At 37.7% G+C, this 19,365-nt stretch overlaps 1 protein-coding gene across 23 annotated transcripts in view; it reads right to left on the reverse strand.

Annotated features, from left to right (window-relative positions):
• ASPH (aspartate beta-hydroxylase) overlaps positions 1 to 19,365 on the reverse strand; it is a 189,839-nt gene that overhangs the window by 124,359 nt on the left and 46,115 nt on the right. For 18 of the 23 annotated variants that reach the window (XR_003038026.2, XM_025001422.2, XM_025001421.2 and 15 more), the window contains 2 exon segments: positions 2,489 to 2,581; positions 843 to 914 (listed from right to left, as the gene is read on the reverse strand). Coding sequence is in view for 22 of the 23 variants with exons in the window: in XM_025001422.2 (XP_024857190.1) it covers positions 843 to 914; positions 2,489 to 2,581 (165 nt within the window). In the remaining variant the exon portion in view is untranslated. 23 annotated transcript variants of the gene reach the window in all.

Raw genomic sequence — 19,365 nt, forward strand, 5'->3', positions numbered from 1 at the left:
CCAACACACTAAAAGTAACAGGACACCACGTGTTCTGCTCTCTTCAAAACCCTCCTGTTACATTTTGGTGTGGTGCGTGTGTGCAAAGTCGCTTCAGTCATGTCTGACTCTTTGAGACCCCAAGGACTGTAGCCCCCAGGCTCCTCTGTCTGTGGGATTCTCCAGGCAAGAATACTGGAGTGGGTTGCCATGCACTCCTCCAGGGGTCTTCCCTACCCAGGGATGAAACCTGCAGCTCTTAAGTCTCCTGCATTGGCAGGTGGGTTCTTTACCATTAGAGCCACCTGGGAAACCCTTTGGGGGGTTCTGTGTTTTTATCAATGAATGAGTCAAGAAACAGTCTTAGCAAATCTGAAAACATTGGTTTCTAGAGTACCATTTAATATTCTCCATACAGAACTTAAACTTTTTAGATGTAAGAGCTAGGGAAATGCTTTACATTCTCTAAGTAAACTGCATGTTTGAGTCTGCTCTACGTAATTAAAAGTTTCTTTTTGCTCTGGTGGCCACACAAGCAGTCAGTATAACTTGAGGGTTGAAAACAGTTCCCAGAGAGCTTGTTATAGTTTACCTGGTTCTCTTCTATTTCCCTCCTCCTGTTGCTAATGTTATTTGTTCTTGATGTATCATTGGTCACGCTATCATTGGTCTCCATTTGTTTATTCTCTTAACAATAAAATGGGGCAAAATAAAACTAGTGCTGTGTTATTTTAAAAACACTTGTCCTCTAATAACTTTTAAAAGCCCGCTCAATTAATACTTAAATTTAAAAATAATATCCAAGTCGTTTTATGCAGTTAACCATCATTTTAGTAATACATGAAACATATTTTAATTCATACCAGGTTCTGAGTATACTGTTTCATCAAGTGACTGAACTTGTTCATATACTTCATCTTCAATATTCTGACGTCCTAAAATAATTAAAACATAACTAAGTTAAGTGTTGGTCACTCAGTTGTGTCCAACCCTTTGCGACCCCATGAACTGCAGCCCACCAGGTTCCTCGATTGATGAGTAGGGGTCAAGGAGGGCAGCTATTTTATTGTGTTTTTAATGAGAGGTATGTACCTCTGTTATAGACTAGGTAGTTAGAGAAGACAGAAGGTAGAGACTCAAATAAGAGGAAAGTTGGGAAGGTAACATTTAAACCAAATCAAATATCACCAAGAAGTTGAAAAGGATATGAGCTGATAACAAACTGAAGGGTTTGGAAGTTTGGGACAGGTTATCAGTAATATGCAAAGAGTAATATTAACAAAGAATAAAAAAAGGAAGAGGGAAAGCAAATGGTACATTTCAAAGTAAGTACCAGCTTTGAAAAACAAGGTTTTTAAAATTAAATTAGTACAAAGTAAAATTTAAGGTGCTAAATTCAAATACGCATTTAAATTCTGAAAAAAAAAAAAAAAAGGAAAAAAATAATCACTCTTGCTGCGAAGTCAAGGCATGATTACGGCAATTGTACAGGAATGTGAGAGACAGGAACTTCTCCTGGGATTATTTGAACAACAAAAACTGACAGCAACATTTTGATCTTTACTAAAAGGAAGAAAGGTAAACCAAACCAAACTACCAATATATAGTGATAAAATCCACACAACTACCATCTGGATTCAGTGGCTAAATCGCTGGTAAAAATGCAGTGTTATACCTAACATTTCCAATAGGTGGCAAAATGAAACCAAATCTTTTTGAGAACTAGAGTAAAAGAAAATGTGCAGAAATAGTACTTCGTAATAAAAACCAAAGCATCAATAGGAAATGAGAGTAATGGAATCAGACTTCATTTACCAATTTATTAAGAGATTTCAGGAGTTTTTATCATATGGGTCACTGGTCCTTGAGTGACTGAGGAAATACTTGAATTCATGTGTGAATTTATGTAGATATAAACAGGCTTCACAGATGATCCCAAGGAGTCCTGGGAAGAATTTCATTGTAGACAGGAGACTCATGTTAAAAAGACTGGGAGCCCAATAGACCTACTTCATTAAATAATATGACAGAAGAGGGCAAAACTAAATGTCCAAGACCTGTCTAATTTTACTTTCAATATAATATGGCACAGATATCCTGGACTTGGAATCAAGAAACACAGCACTTAGTTCATGATGTTTCAAATATGGTCTCAGACAAGGAGAAGCCTTCTGTGTCTGGACTCTTAATCTCAAAAATTAAAATGATCCCGTGTGGATTTTTTCTAGGAGAAAAAAAAAGAAAGAGAGAAAGAGAGTTTACTATAAAATTTCAGAAGACAAGAAGAAAAAGGTTTGGGTTGGCCCACCAAACCCCTGAAAGTCTGTTCAGGTTTTTCTGTAACATCTAATGGGAAAATGGAACAAGTTTTTTGGCTAACCCAGTTATTTCATTATTCTGTGATCACTGCAAAACAAAATCATGGATAAGACAGGACTCTGGAAGCTGCTACCTTTGGGTACCTGGGATGCAACTAGGTATGTTTGGTCAGAATCAGAGGAAAGCTTACCTGGGCTCTCCAGAACCTGATCTTCCAGCCAAGGGTACATGTCTGCCTCTTCTGGTGGCACTGTTGGCTTTGGAGCAGGTTTTTCTTTAAGGCCTGCATTTTTATTCACAAAATTAACTTAAAGTTTTTTTTTTTTTTTCTTTTTAAAAATTTTTTGACACATTAAACCAAGTAAAATAATATTTCCCAACACTTTATCAATATTGTCAGTTATTCAAAGATTTCCAGTTTCTATTACATGAGAATATTGATATACTTATAAAAAAATAAAGTTGGAAAATAGTTCCTTCTTTGAATTCACCGGGCCTTTAACAACTCTTTACCTAAATTAACCTTTCATTTAAAAAATAATAAATCATTATTTGAATATTCACAAATCTCTAAAAGATCAAGTCACAAAAAAATAAGTAAAATAAAATATAACAAGTCATGCCTGAACTTGGCAAAAGAAGTTCAGTATGGGTTCAATCTCCTCTTGTGTTCATAAGTGAATAAGGAACTTCTAAGTTTTGAACTCCAAATTCAGCAATAAGACAACTAAGATGGTACTGGAACTTTCTACTCTTATTGCCTGCATGCCTTTCTTTGATTTATATATAATTAATTACTCTTCTTGAAAACTATAGTTAAATATAAGGAAAAAAAACATAACTCACTATGTACACCCTTCTAAAGTTAACACATGCAATTCCATTAAAAATTCCATAAAAAATATGGAAAAAAAAGTTCTTTTGCTTTTCTTATCTTAAGGAAAATAAGACATCAGGATATATTAACACAAAAGATGATTTTAAAGTCAATGCTGCTCTAAAATCTTATATATTGCTAATTCTTTGAGATTTTGTATGTAGCACATTAAAATGCATCCTAAATACAACAATTTTGAAAACTAAATTAGACTGTCATGAGCCTGACAATTCCATTTACCAAACCCTGGGCTCTCTGTTACCCCACTGAGAGTCTTGTACCAGGAGCAGATATTAAAGGGCATGTGCCTGCATGTCAACAGCTGGAGTGAAAAGGTCAGGACAGAGCAGAGAGGCCTTTTCTAATTTTAACCACCTTTAACTCAATGTAGGTATACTGCTGTAATCTGGGAGATCCTCATTTACTCTCCTGCTCTGGTTCTTTGTGTTTTTCCTGACTATTCCCTCTTTTATAGCACTTTATTTTTCTTTCATTAACAAAAACATACTCCTACCCCATCTCCCAAATCCTAAAAAAGACTGAAACAGAGTTCACAGGACCCCACCTCATCACTGATATTTCCTCTAGGAACTCATTTCTGACACTACTTACGCAAAAATCTAACATTAGAAAACAAACACCAACACATACAATCGTGTCCTGCTCCTAACTATAGATTCCAGAGAGGGCACACACAAATAGGCACAGATCCTAATTATAGTTCACTTTCAGGGGGTGGGGGTAAGAGATGAAAGCCTTTAGTAAAACACATCACATTTCAAGATCCAAATTCAAGGCTGAAAACTCCCCCATGCACTTTTCCGCTTAAATAACCTATGCTTACGAGCTCTCAACTGTTACTGGGACAGGTATGGACCTCTCCATGGCCAAGTTTTGCTGAATTAATAGGGTAAACTTTTCATCTTCTGAATCAAGAGATTCATCTTTGCACTTTCAGCACTGCAGAAAGCACCTGGTACATAGCAGGTGCCCAAGGACGGGGTGCACCCAGCGAAGGGCTGCTTTGCTTTTTAAATGGCTGCAGACTTTACAGGGTCCCAGCTCTAGCTGTACCAGAGTGGCTTAGGGCTGTAGAGGAGGGAACGGGGGCTCATCAATTTCCCTGCTACTATTTACCAAAGAGATGCCCATCTGAGTTCTAGCATCATCCACCATTTCAGTACCACAAGCCTAATTTGCCCAAACACTTCCAGTTTGTCTGTTGTCCTGGTATAATTATTTCACTCTCAAAAGTATCTCAGGTTGGATGAAAAATTACAAGGTCATTCTACTAAGCCTGTCTGTAGCAGGCTTTCAAACTGTGCTCCATGGGTTCAATAAGCAGTAAAATATGTCCCCATCAAACAAGAAAGATTTAAGCTGCCTGAAAATCCCATTCATATTGGATTTAGAGAAAACTTTCATTTGAAAAAAAATCTGAGGCAAAAGTGCCTGAAAACTACTACTACACATCAATATCCAGACCCACACTGACTCTAATAACCAGCTGGGAGTTGTCTCTAAAGTTGAAATTGTAAAACATGAAACACAACAGGAGGAAGCCCATAACGAGAGAAAATACTGAGCCGTTTTCTTTTCTGTCCAAAGTGGCAGGTGAATTGTAAATTTACTGACACCTAGTCATGGTGATTTTCCAGAGGTGAAATCAGCGCAAAAATAAACTATTTTGTAAACTTCAAAGAAGCTGAAGTTCTTATTAACATCTTTCCTTCCCTAGACTCTGATAAAGGTGCTAACATTTAATGAAAACGCATTCTAGAATAATTCTTATTGATTTGATAACCCATATGAAAGCTTTTACTCTGGCGTTTCCAATTTTTTTTTTTCTTACCCAAGTCCATTTTAGCCCATGAATCCATGAATAAGTGTTCCCCAGAAAACAGTGGTAAATCCATGTCTTGTACAAGAGTTTAGGCAAAAAGTAATCAAAAACTAAACAAGAAAAATAAACACGTGTAAGGCAAAGGAAAGGTTTTCAAACTGGATTTATTGTGAGGTACACATGGCAAGGATGTAGCATTGAAATAAATATTCAGTCAGGTTATGAAATGAATGTATTGGTTTTGACGTTGCTGGGGCTGCAAATAACAAGACACCAACTCACACTGGCTTGAACAAGAAGGAAATTTATTATTTAACAGCAGGTTGGCTGGCTCTCAGCACTGGCTTCATCCTCAGGGTGGTAATCAGGTCTCCCGGGCAGCAAGGTCCTCTTTGAGACAAGACTTCGTCCAGAAGCAAAGAACCACCTCTTCTTCCACTTCTTTCTTAGGCTTGAAGAAATTTTTCCTGCAAGTTCTTACCATTCTTCCCATTTTAATAGTCAAAACCAGAACCCACTTCCATTCCTCCACTGGCAACAGCAGCAGAGTGACCACAACTGCCTGATGGTGATTACCTAGGGTTGAATGATCGTTGCAAGCCAACCACAACAGCTCCTGTAGGATTTGGAAGATCATCGAATTCTCTTAAAAACATACCTTGTGTTTAGGTCTTTGTGTGCATAAGATAAATCAGGAAAAAAAAAAACTGAAGGCGAGGCTGGGACAATATGAGAGAAGAGCACTGAAACATGTATATTACCATGTGTAAAATAGATGACCAGGGCAAGTTCGATGCATGAGGTAGGGCACCTAAAGCTGGTGCTCCGGGACAACCCCGAGGGATGGGATGAGGACGGAGGTGGGAGGGGGGATTCAGGATGCGGGGGAACACGTGTACACCCACGGCTGAGTCATGTCGCTGTATGGCAAAAACCACCACAATACTGTAAAGGAATTAGCCTCCAATTAAAATAAATAAACAAATTTTTAAAAAGTTTATATTTAATAACTGTGTAATTTTGCCTCCAATTTAATTCAAAATGGAAGAAGTTATAAAAAGTAATGAAATGAGTACTTTAAATCAACTGTTCACAGCAAGTTTAATTACCTGACACAATTATCCTAGTCCAGTATCAACTTAATTTATTCAATACTACCCAACTATACCAGACTACCATGGGAAAGAATAAATGGATTTTCCTTCCAGAAATACAGAACATTTTAAAAGTTACTAAATTGCATATTGCATTCATTCATACAACAAATATTCAGCACCAACTCAAGGTGGGCTTTTCTAGTGGTTCAGAAGTAAAGAATCCACCTGTCAATAAAGGAGATACAGGTTCGATCCCTGGGTTGGGAAGATCTCCTGGAGATGGAAATGGCAACCCACCCCAGTATTTTTGTCTGGAAAATCAAGTGCACAGAGGAGCCTGGTGGTCTACAGTCCATGGCGTCACAAAAAGAGTCAGACACAACTTAGCAACTAAACAAGACAAGCTCAACTCAAAGTGCTGTTCTATAGAAAACCAACACACAAAACCCCTATGACCCACAGGAAGGGAACAGTAAAAAGATAAGAAACATGAACTCTTTAGAGTATACGAGACCCTTTCGGAAAGAGGGTGGGACTATTCACAACAAACAGATGAGGAAAGGACTTACTGATTAAGACTGAAACAGATTACAGGAGGACATCAGGGACCTGGCCTTATGAGTTATACTAGACAAGAGTCTCCAGGTAAAGCTTTGGAGCAGCAAGTACAAAATTCTTCAGCAGGGAAGGTGCTGGGAGTGAGGAAGGACCAGGTGGCAACACAGGCGAACAGCACAGGCCTAGCCCTGAGCATCAGAAAGCTCCCTAAAACCCGGCTCTTACTCTAAGAGTGAAGGATCGACTTTTTACAAGAATTACACACAAACTGCTTCCTCACCAAAATCTGGGAAAATAAGGATTATACATAATATGATGCTTCATAGGATATCACACACTTAGCACATAAAAGCAAAGATATTTTAAAAATGTAGTTCCTCAATCTTTTATATGAATCTTCACTAATTCAATGGTGTACAGATTAAAAAAAACTGATCTTATCCATCCAGGTTACTCCGGCTGCTGTGGTTCATGTGGGAAGTACTCAGGACTGCTACTGCTTCACATGTGAGCAGTCTAACAGCGTAAATCAATACAGCCCAAGAACAATTCTAACAGGTACACGAAATTTGAGAAACATTCTGGGAAATCGATACAGCAGAAAGGCACTCATACTAATTGGCCATGCTAATCCTCGCTGTTGTTCCTGGCTTATATACTCAGCAGATACAATCTTGGCAGGCACCCCAAAAGCGGTCCTACTGCCTCGAACTCTAAGAGCTTCCCTTGACATACAGTAAGAGCCATTCCAGATTCAAATCAACTTCACACAACCCAAGATGGACAGACAGATTCCAGGAAGAGGATGACAAGTCAGAAGAATTAAACACTGCTCCAAAGATCACTTAAGAGCCTGGTTTCAGGACCAATGAAAGGATTCCACAAAGACTGGAATGGAGTAGACTCAGTTTAACATCTCACAACATGAGGTCATGTGTAGGCGCTCAGGAATATGAACCAAGAATTCCATCTGAATTCCATTTGAATCCCATCTTGGACACATAACCACTGCTACAACTTTGGTCTCCACAAATACAGAAAGCAGGTAAAATAGTACCTCCTTACAAGGCTTTTAAGAATTACATGAAATAATTTAAATCCAGCAAATATACACTTTTTCCCATCAGTTACTGTTTTCATTTCTTCTAAAGAAACAAACTTAACCCCTGACCCTCCTCCTTTTGACAAGGTGGTAAAAAACAATTATTGAAGCTTCTGGGTTTTTCTTTAATTTTTTTTCAGCTTTCTAATATTATTAACAGTGTATACAGACCTAAAATATATTTTAATTATCTATTTTGTATGTTTACCTTTCAATGGGCTTCACCAGTGGCTCAGATGGTAGAGTCTGCCTGCAATGCAGGAGACCCGGGTTCTCCTTTCAATACACATACACTGCATCCCTGTTACTGTCAGTTACTACGATATGTAACTTTACTTAGGCATGGGACTTAAATCATAGTCTAATAACAAAGTTCAGGAATGAAGCAAAATGATGAGCACGATAATTGAAAGGTACACAGTCCGACCACCCGGGAGGATCAGAGAAAGGGAGTACAGACATGACTCAGCTGGATCCTGCAAGTGGATTTAAGTGTGGGAGCACACTGGAGGTAGGGGGAGGTGGGCACTGCAAGCAGCAGTCCAGTTTACTTTTCTCTCCATCCCGTTTATATCAGAGCATTTCATGGCAGGGACTATTCTCACCAGGGCCTAGAACAGCTCCTAGTACATTGCAGAGACTGACTATATCTCCCGTGAATCAATACATGGGAAAGAGAGATGACACAGCATGTGGGGTTTTAATTCATTATCAAAAGCAACACAGAAAACTTTAAGTAGATACCTTCTGCTAACCTCTTAGGATACAAGAGAAGTAATGACTGAGGCAAGGAAGAAGTGACAGACAGCCTTCTATGATGTATAGATGGTAACAAAGAGTAATAAACACATATACAAAGTGAAATCAAATGAAAACAAAGAAAAATAGATGATTTTCTGCTCTGCAGGGCTTACAAATGGAAGTTTTTACAGGAATTGATTTCTACGTAAAAATGACAACCAAAATTGGTAATAAACATCTAATTTATGTGTTTTTATACTCAAGCAAGTAGAGGAGGCAGGGTATGACATGGAAGATTGTTACTAAGGATTTTTTCCAAGTACTCCAAATAATATTTTCATGAGAATAAGCTGTCTTGGTCTGCTACATAATACTCACCCTAAGAACAAAAACTTTCTCTCTAGATAGAACCAGGGTAAAATGTAAAGAGCTTAACAACAAAATAAACCCAATTCACCAGTATTTATCAAATAACAAAGTTCTCTTACATTCCTCTAATCACCTAAAGGTACTGCTCACCAACAACTGGGATAAGTTCTCTCTATTCCTACCATTCTAACTCTGAGATACCCATTCGGGCTCATCCCATTCAACCCTTCCTATTTGGGCAAAAGCAGCAGGAGGCACGGAGAGGGCGATGGCACCCCACTCCAGTACTCTTGCCTGGAAAATCCCATGGATGGAGGAGCCTGGTAGGCTGCAGTCCACGGGGTCACAAAGAGTCGGACACGACTGAGCGACTTCACTTTCACTTTTCACTTTCATGCATTGGAGAAGAAAATGGCAACCCACTCCAGCGTTCCTGCCTGGAGAATCCCAGGGACGGGGGAGCCTGGTGGGCTGCCGTCTATGGGGTCGCAGAGAGTCAGACACGACTGACGTGACTCAGCAGCAGCAGCAGGAGGCACAGAGAGAAGAGGAAAGAGGGGGAAACAGTTCCATGAACTGCTGCCTTTGGTTCAGATGAAGTACAGGGTACAAATATTCACGGTGTGGCCTACCCTGCACTGAGTTCTAATTCTTCTGGTAAAAGCACACTAATTTGCATTGAGGGACTGGTCTTCCCATCACCCCACAGTTTTAAGGGTGGTACTCACAGGCCCATGGTCTTGTAGTCATAGTTTTGCGATCCCATCCCCCACTCTGTATGGATAAGGAGTAAAAATGAGCCACAGGGGACTCCAGGTTACCTGAGAAGGAAGACCACCTCCTGAGAGAGTCCAAAGACGGAGAGAGAGATCCAGACCACTCTCCAAGCCCCCAGACCTAGCATAACCATAGGCCAAAACCTAAAAATACCCTTGGACTTTACAGTTAAGTGAGTGCATCAATGCTTTTTTGTCCACATAAGCCAATTTGAATAGATTCCCACATGCAATCAAAAGAATTCTGGAATATACTTAGAAGTAAAACCAAATGTGTTCCTAATATTCTGAGGAAGAATGACAAATGCCTTTTCCATAGAAACACAGTTACAATGAGACTTGCAAAACTGGAAACTAAGAATTGAATAGGTTTTTGTGGACTGGCGTACAAAATCTCTGAAGACCATAAAATTGCTTCTATGGAAAAATGTGTTCTGAATACAAAGCAAACTTATAAGTAAGTTTTTCATGATTAGATTAGGTATGAAATTTCTCAATTATACCATATACTTAAGACTACATTTTATTTCTTCATTACTTTTTTCTAGGCTTGACATTTCACATCTTCTGTTTAAGCAGTATCTTTTAACTAGGCATTCTTGTGGATTTATACACATGTAACAATATAAAAGAATTACTTTTATATGTCCCCCTCAAAGATCTCAGTAAAGTAGGACCCAGTACACCCATTTCACAAAAATACATTAGTTGCAAAGGATAAAGGACTTAAGCATGTGTCCTACCATCTGTTGATAAAAAGGGGGAGAGGGAATCGTAGCCCCAGTGCTTCCAAATTTTTAATGACTAACTGAAACAACTTGGTAGAATAATTACCACTATTCTGCCCAAAAAAAGGGAAACGTGAGTGTTGACAACATACCAGCCACTCACACACAGGTAATGCCAGCTGTTCCCACAACCACCTTGAGGGAAAGGAGAGGAAAAACCAGCATTTCCAAGATACATTTTATAGTGAATTAACTGAGTAATCAATTTGGAGAACTGTTATCAATGGACATTAACAGAAGAAACAGTGGTGGATACACGAGAAAGGAATTAAAGTCAGAGGACACAGTTTAAATCATCAGACTCATTTCATGGAAAATGACATTTACCATTAACTTAGAACATTAACATTTAAAATCATACTTGTTTATTACCTTTCTTTGTTTTATAATAGAAGTATACACAGGAAGTCCTTATCACCCAACTAATCATTATGAGACCTCTGAAGTTACAAAGTTGTATGGCCATAACACTACAAAATACTCTATAAGCCAACTGTTTGTAGAATTAATTCCCTGGGATTCACTCAAACTTTCACGCTGATGGATATACGTCAATTTCTTTACTAGCTTCTCCCTCATTTTGAAATGTTGCAGGACTCTGTACACAATGCAAATCCATAAAGTGAAACCAAAAATTTTGTTAAAAAAATAAGATTTTAAATGATTACAAGCAATGGTAGAAATAACACATCAAGCTATTAACCAATGAAACACAGAAGTTACACATCACAACTGAAGGGGGAAAAAATCAATGATGATAAAGTGCTTCCAAAGAAAGTATTTTGAACACTAAAAGATAAAAGATTCCTGGAAACACTGATAGGCTCTCAAATATTTTTGAAAATCTGACCATCTATACTATGACTACTTCTCACATGGAAAGTATTGTCATACAAAGTTTAAGGAAAATTATGCCAACAATATCACTTTTTAGAATTCTATGCATCATCTCTTAGTGCAACTTGAGAAGTCTGTTAGTGATACAAGATATATATACTTATACTTTATACTCTTAGTACTTAACTTTCACTTTTCAGGACTTATTCTAACTCCCAACTACTGTAAATTATGAAATTTTGTCCCTATTTTTAGTTGACGTTTCCAAAGGGTAACCTTTTGGTTTTTAGTTAGTCTAAACTAACCAGTATGAAGCAGCAGAATACAGAAATAATTATGTATGTAGTAAAAAAGCAAGTAAAACTAAGGAAGCAAGCATAATCTTAACCCATTTATCATGACCAAAAGCGTATCTTGCCCTAAGTTTTTCAGGTGAATAGTGTCATGCAGCTGGGTAAAGTGTTATGTCAACTTCAATAAAATTCAGTTGACAGCTTTATTTACTGAAGAAAATAGAAGGAAAGAATATAAGCCAATTCCCAGTTCATAAGAGCTCTTGAAATGTTTCTGATGTTTAATAGAGAAGTTTGAATTCAATTTGATTCTTGAGCTATGATTCAAAGGAAAATTCAATGATAGAACAAAAATATTTTCAAGTGCTTTGCTAAATAGCAACTCTCCAGTATTCTTGCCTGGGAAATCCCATGGAGAGAGGAGCCTGGTGGGCTAGTTCGTGAGGTCCTAGAGTCAGATATGACTAGGTGACTAAACAACAGAACAATAACAACAACAAAACATGTTTATTTGCTTACACTGATTAATTTTTCTAAATTTTTATCACCAATTCCTTAAAGTTTAGCATTTATGTACATTATGCCCTATAGGATTAACCGTCCTTCAAAAACCAGGGTAAAAATTACCAGAATGCCCTCACTAAAGGTAATTATAATTCTCTGCCCTCCTCTGCAAGGGAGGGGAAAAAAAATCATCTGTACAGAAATTAACACGAAAATTTGGTACATAAATTTAAAAACTCAATCCATTTATCTTGGCAAGATCAAACGTCAGGATATGTTTTTTAAAGGTTATAATTTTATATGGTTGCTGGATATAGTTCTGCTTTTCATTCTGTTCAGTTATCAGAGCCTCCCTCTTCTTTTCCCAGAAACTCTGTTCTGCAGGAAATGTCACATGGTTTGAAAGGGACACCACCCTCCACCCCCAAAGATTTATGTATAGGAGCCTGCCTGGGAAGACGGACCCAACCCCAACTATAGAATTGGCCACAGATGCTTCCAGACCCAACCAGGACAGCTGGACTCCTACGACTTCTTTCCCAGAGCCAGCCCAGAAAACTGCATCTTTGCACAAGGATGGCTAAACTAGAAAGATTGTTTCCAGGACCTGTGGAAGCCAGCCCAGAAAACTGCATCTTTGCACAAGGATGGCTAAACTAGAAAGATTGTTTCCAGGACCTGGATTGTTTCCAGGACCTACCACCCTCATCAAGTGGTAGAACCTCCATGGAGAATAAAGTAAAATATAGATCAATAGAACTAAGATTTGAGGACAGAGCAAGGAAGAATCAGCTCTGATTACAGGTGTGTACTTGAAATCTATTGATACTCACTTCAAGCCCTACATTTACCAATCAAATGAGCCATAAAATTCTCTGTGGTTTACTGTGCTCCTAGAATTGATCTATAAGAACAACATAATTCAGACTGATCAGCACATAAAACCCCAAATTAACACATGTGACAATTTCTTTGGGCCTCAGTTTTTAAACAATAAAGTCATAGGACTGGGTTACAGATATTAGACCGGATATTCTCTAGGCCCCCATGCTGTGTAATTTTATTATATCAGTTGGAATTCCTGTCAACTAAATGAACGCATGTGCTTGGTTTTAAGCAGGAAAAGCTGCCACAATATTATAAAACATGCACAAGACTTCTAGAAAATTTTACACTTAATGCTTTCTCATTTCTGACTTGAAATATCTTTAATTGGGCCAAAATCTCTGCTTTTAAAAGCTCTTCATAGAAAAAGCTGAAGAATTATTTTTTTAAAAAAATAAAATTTTTGTGGTAGCACTTACAATTTTGTTACAACAAACCAGGGTGCTCCCCTCAAATTCAGTAACTGAATTTTGCCAGCAGTCACCATTAAAGACTTAAGACTTCATGCAGAACAGCACAGACTATTTGTCAGAAAGTACTTCTTACTGAAATTTCATTTTATTAAATGTTTTCTGAATTCAATTTTGATCTCTAGTTAGATCTCAGATTGGCAACTCCTTAGAAATGGTAAACAACTATGATACAATCAAATATGAAAAATACGTACCATTCCAACAACAGAACTGAAAAATCGTGATACAAAATGAAAGTACACTATAATTTGAAATAATTAAAACCTTCTATAATGATTCTGAGTCTGTAAAGATATCATAAACAAGTGTTCTAACATTGTTCTTCTACATAAAATTCTCTTTTATCCAAGGCTGGTTCTAGAATTCTCAAAACACAGTGAATACCCAGTGTTTACTGGGGGACAGGAGAAGGTGGGAGACAGATGGTTGGAAAGGGAGAGATACTGAGGAGGGGTGAGGAGTGAGGCGGCAAGGAGGGGTGAAAAGGGAGGCAAAGCAGACTGTACAAGGCCAGGCAGGAGAGAATGAAAGGAGATGTAGAAGGTGGAGCTGAGTGGGGAAGAGCCTCAGGAAGGGGCAGTCCCAGAGAATTGGGGGAGCTGGCTGGGCCATGGGAGTGAGACATGCAGGTGACATCCTGAGGAGATGCCCTCAGAAGAGCTTGGGGGTGGGGGGGCGGTGCAGGAAGAGAAAGACAGGAAGGAAAAGGGGAACGAGAAAGGGAGTGGAGAAAGAAAAGAGTAGGTGAAGAAGAAAGGGAACGCAGGAAAGAGGAGGAGGGAAGAAAAACAGCCAACAGAAAAAGAAGGTAACTTCCTAACTCCCTATTTCTCATTCCTAAAACTTACAAATCACTCTGCGTATAAATACTATTTAAAAAGTTTAAAATTCTTACTTCACTCCAATGAAGATATTCTATTTTAATAAATTCATTACAATTCAGATTACATATACATTTATCTGGATATATGATCAATAAATTAATAAAAACAGACCTTATTACATCACATTTGTATTACGTATTTTTTAAAAACTTCATCTTTTAAACGTAGGAGCATGAGACAGGTACCTCAATTTCAAAGAATTTATTTGCTGAGCACCAATAAATATATTCATTGGCTACATGACACATCTTCCCCAACTAGAGCAATACTAAGCTTTCTATGCCCTTTAGCAGCAAATCACGATGAAGATTATTACCATTTCCTGAGATGCTGCTGCTCCAGCTTTAGCTCTTTCTTTTCTGGTTATTTCCCTTGGCTAAGTGTGCGTGTTTGGCAGAGCTTCTCTCTTCCCTTCGCTCATCTTTGTCTCTGGGTGCCACTTTACCAGGAACATCCTTGATATTCGTGGATTTCCTCCTGTTTTCCTTGGCTTTAGTACCTTTCTCCAGTCCCACTTTCTCCTTTTCTCTGTCTTTTTTACCCCTAGGAGCCTCTTTCTTGGAAGCATCTGAATCTGCAATCTTCTTATCCTTCCGGTCATCCTCTTTTTCTCTCTTCCCCCTTTTTCTCTCTTCATGCTTGCTTTCTTTCTTTGACTCCAGCTTGTCTTTTTCCTTCTTGAGCTCTTCTTTAGTGAGTTCTTTAACTTCCAGGTTTTCCAATTAAAGGAAAGAATGTTTATTGAAGGCATCTCAATTCATAGACAGCAACTTAGTGCAAAAGAATTACCTTTTTTTCTATCTCCCCATACACGAGATGATCATTCAAAAAGTGACTTTCATCCACTAGTTTTAAATTGGCTAACAACAACAGATGCAAACCTCTATGAGGTATCAGCTATAAAAGAAATGCTAGACTCATATTTTTCTAGCTTGCAATATTGTGTGTTTGTCTCAAAACAAGGTTAACATGCAAGATTAATAAAATGAGCCCATCCACAAAGGCAGCACTTTACTCAAAGTGTTAACAACTCACATTTCACAGCTATTAACAACATAATTAAAGGAACACTGGCAATGTAAGAACAAATTTTCCATAACTTGCAAGTATCTGCACAAAGATAATTTTAAAATCTTTAGCTCTAACAAAAAATTATGTCCTTAAAGTATTTGCATTTGCATTCCTTGGAAACAAATATATTGCACCAATGAAAAGTTAAATACCATTTAATTTTCTGAGTTTAGAAAAATACAATTTCCATGAATGTGAAATTTTAAGGTTGTTATCTATAGTATCTAAAATGACAAAGAGAACTTCTTTTCTATTCTTATTCAACATCATGGAATCAGTATTCCTTTAAGTATATTTTCTGCTATTTTATGTAGCGCCACTCCAAGCTAACACCTGTGCTGTCCATGCTCACAGGAGAGACAACAATTGAATGGAATCTACTGGTGATTCCAAATCTCGCAACAGGTGCTGCTTTCAACTTGCTTTAAATAAAGTTTAACAGTCCTGACTGCAAAACCTTTGAATTTTCAGCTTCTTGCTTCTCTCATTAAGAAATCATAAGAGAAGCCAGGTGTTCACTGTATAGTGTAGCATGTAAGCAGAAACAAAAAAGAGATTTCTTTAATAAAATATGGAGGATGTTTCTGCACATCAGAATCATGTAAAACTTATGCAGTACAAAATGTTACTCAATTCTTCCTCCCAATTTTATTAAAACCTCCTAAAGATACACAATAGAATTCATAAATCACCAACCATCCTCAGAGTCCTCATTTTCCTTCAGCACCATCCAGAGTAACACAGAAAAGGTCGCTGGCAAAGGCAGAATGCAAGTACAAAGCTGGCAGGTCTTACTCTGCACACAGTTTTAAAATATTAAATCTTTAATGTTGAATTTGCCTCTCTAGATCAAGGGGCAAAATTATACTTTATTGGCCATTTATTTCATAGTTATTTACATAAGAATAAAATGGTAAAAATTCTGTTTTCTTCCCAGGAATTATTCAGGTGGGATACTAAAGTTAAAACATTAAAAGTTCTTCATCTTAAAATTAAAGCACAAATCACAAACCCTATAAACCACACAGTAAAAGTCTGACCTGTTAATGTTTCACCAAAATCAAACTACAATGTGCCAAGCACTGAACACAAAAAAATACTATAAGTTTATATATATGTATAAAAAGCATGCACTTTCCCCATGCCCCTCTCCCTAAAGGACAGAAATATTTACAAGTGTTTCAAGTGAACAAGAAAAACCATGGGGATATAAAATAAGCCTGCAATAATAAGTGTTAGACCATATAGAATGCTTAACAAGTGTAATGATTTTCAGTGAATTAAAATATCAAATACAGCAAATTATATGCTGGCATAATGCAGTGCTCCAGATTGTAAGTTTTCACTTTACTGAAAATTACAAGTTTGATCACACTAGCTTTAATTGTGCTCTAAGGCAGCATCAACAGCTTTTGGAGAAAGGAAATCAATCACTGATGAATTCATCTCTATTTCCAACTTAACTAAAAAATTTAGACTAAGAAATGTTTTAGAAGAAAAGTAGGACGTGTATACTGCAAACTTAGTCTGTGTAATTTAAAGACTATTACAAGGTTTTGATAATTTGAAAAGGAAATTACTTAAAAGCCTGAGGCAGAAATTTCTTTAATGAAATCTTGAGAAAACTACTTATGACCAAAGGTGCACCCAAAACCAAAAAGCGGTAACATTTAGCATTAGTAGCTGCGTCTACAAAACACATCTATAAACTTTCATGCATATTCAAGCATTAAACTTGATTCACTCAAGGCTAATTTGAAAAACAGAAAATACCTTTAGCCTTGGTTTTTCTCTTGGCTAACCCACCAGGTCCTTCTGTTGGTGTTTACAAGATGAAAATAGGTTATAAACAGAAAATAGATAATTAAAAAACTGTCTATAAAATAGTTAAACAGATGCATTGACTAACAGATTTAATTCACCATTTAAAAAATACACTCCTCCAACATACAAAAATATCTATCATTTGTATGTCATTTTAGAACCTTACTCTATCTATAACCAAAAACTACGTTTTTTGTTTTTTTTTTTCAAAAAAAATTATTTTTGATTTAATTAACTTCACAACCTGCTTTAGATCTGAAAGAACTGTTGGCTTTAGAAATGTCTAATTACTACTGGGAATGACATTTCCCTCTCACTGGTTCCCGGACGCCAGTGGACTTCTGCTTAGACACGGATGATTAATTACAGGCACCAGAGTTGAAAGGACCTGGGGACCCCACTCAGTCATCACTGCCTCTCAAAAACAGGACAGCACATTTATATAGAATTTTACTTTTTATTGTCTAAATTATCACGGCTTTACCCCCAGAGCTTCAAATTTTTTCTATAAAAAACTACATAAGTAAGAATTATATAGTTATAGAGGGATATACTGACTCACCTAAAAACTTTGCAAAGGCTTTCTATTTCCTCTCTAGGCAAATGAAAGTTCTGATAATGCATTTATTTTTTAACCTTCTAACAAATGTCAGTGAGTTGGACCATAATGAAAGCTGAGTGCCAAAGAGCTGATGCTTTTGAGTTGTGGTGCTGCTACTAATGCTAAAGACTCTTAAGGGTCCCGTAGACTGCAAGGAAATCAAACCAGTCAATCCTAAAGGAAATCAACCCTGAATATTCATTGGAAGGACTGATGCTGAAACTGAAGCTCCAACACTTTGGCCACCTGATGCAAAGAGCCAACTCATTGGAAAGGACCCTGATGCTGGGAAAGATTGAGGGCAAAAGGAAAAGGGGGCAGCAGAAGATCTGAAATGGTTAGACAGCATCCCCAGCTCAGTGGACATGAATCTGAGCAAACTCCGGGAGACAGTGGAGGATGAGGAGCCTGGCGGGTTATAGTCGATGGAGTCACGAAGAGTTCGAACAAGACTTAGCGACCAAACAATAAAAACAACAAACGTCAACACCACCTCCCTACAATTTCATTCCCAGCCAGCTGATGCTCCCAGTTCTATCTTCTGTTCACATAAATGTTTTCTTACACTCATGCATCAGCAAACTTTCCAAAGTGGCATTCCAGGTTGCCAATCCATTTCCTGGGTACACCAGGATGGGAAATCTAGTGACTCCTGCTCATCCCTTGTGGACGCAGCACCATGTACAACCTGTCCTCTATAGTGAAGGTCTCGAGTGTTGTCCCAAGAAAACCCCTACACCCTTTTACACATACAGTAAGTCCTCTACATATGAACAAGTTCCGTTCTGAGAGAGCATTCGTAAGTCTAATTTGTTCATTAGTCCAACAAAGTTAGCCTAGGTACCAAACTAACACAATCAGGTATATAGTACTGCACTGTAATAGGTTTATAATAGTTTTCACACAAATAACACATAAAAAGACAAACACACAAAGATAAAACATTTTTAACCTTACAGTACCTTGAAAATTACAGTAGTACAGTACAACAGCTGGTATATACAAGGGCTGGCATTAAGTGAACAGGCAAGAAGGACTGGAAGAGGGAGAGGAGGTGGGAGATTGTAGAGCTGAATGACAGTCAGCAATAGGAGATGGAAGCTGCAATGTCACTCACGCCTGACACTGATGGAGCACATGTTTACATCTTTGAAAGTTCTCAACTTGAACGTCTGTATGTAGAAGACTTACTGCACTCCTGCTGGAAACCATGGAACCCCCCTCTACGTTTCTCAAAACTATGACCACACTCCCACTTCAAATATGAGATATTTTTACTCCTGTTATACTCTGAGTCCTCCTCCATTCCTAAATCCCTTCCCCTTTCTCTTCATGGAAATTTGTTTCCATCAAATGCGATAGTTCATATGAGAATGGTCATTTATTTTGGTTGAGATATCACCACTGTCATTCTGGAGAAAATAAAGTAATACTATATCTTACCACTGACTACATTAAAAACAGAAATGTGAATTAACTGTTCCATGTGGCTATCTCTATCTGTCTGGTTATTTGATATACATACATAACCAAAACCAGTGTGT

This window comes from Bos taurus, chromosome 14 (genome assembly GCF_002263795.3).
Source record: "Bos taurus isolate L1 Dominette 01449 registration number 42190680 breed Hereford chromosome 14, ARS-UCD2.0, whole genome shotgun sequence".
Taxonomy (NCBI): domain Eukaryota; kingdom Metazoa; phylum Chordata; class Mammalia; order Artiodactyla; family Bovidae; genus Bos; species Bos taurus.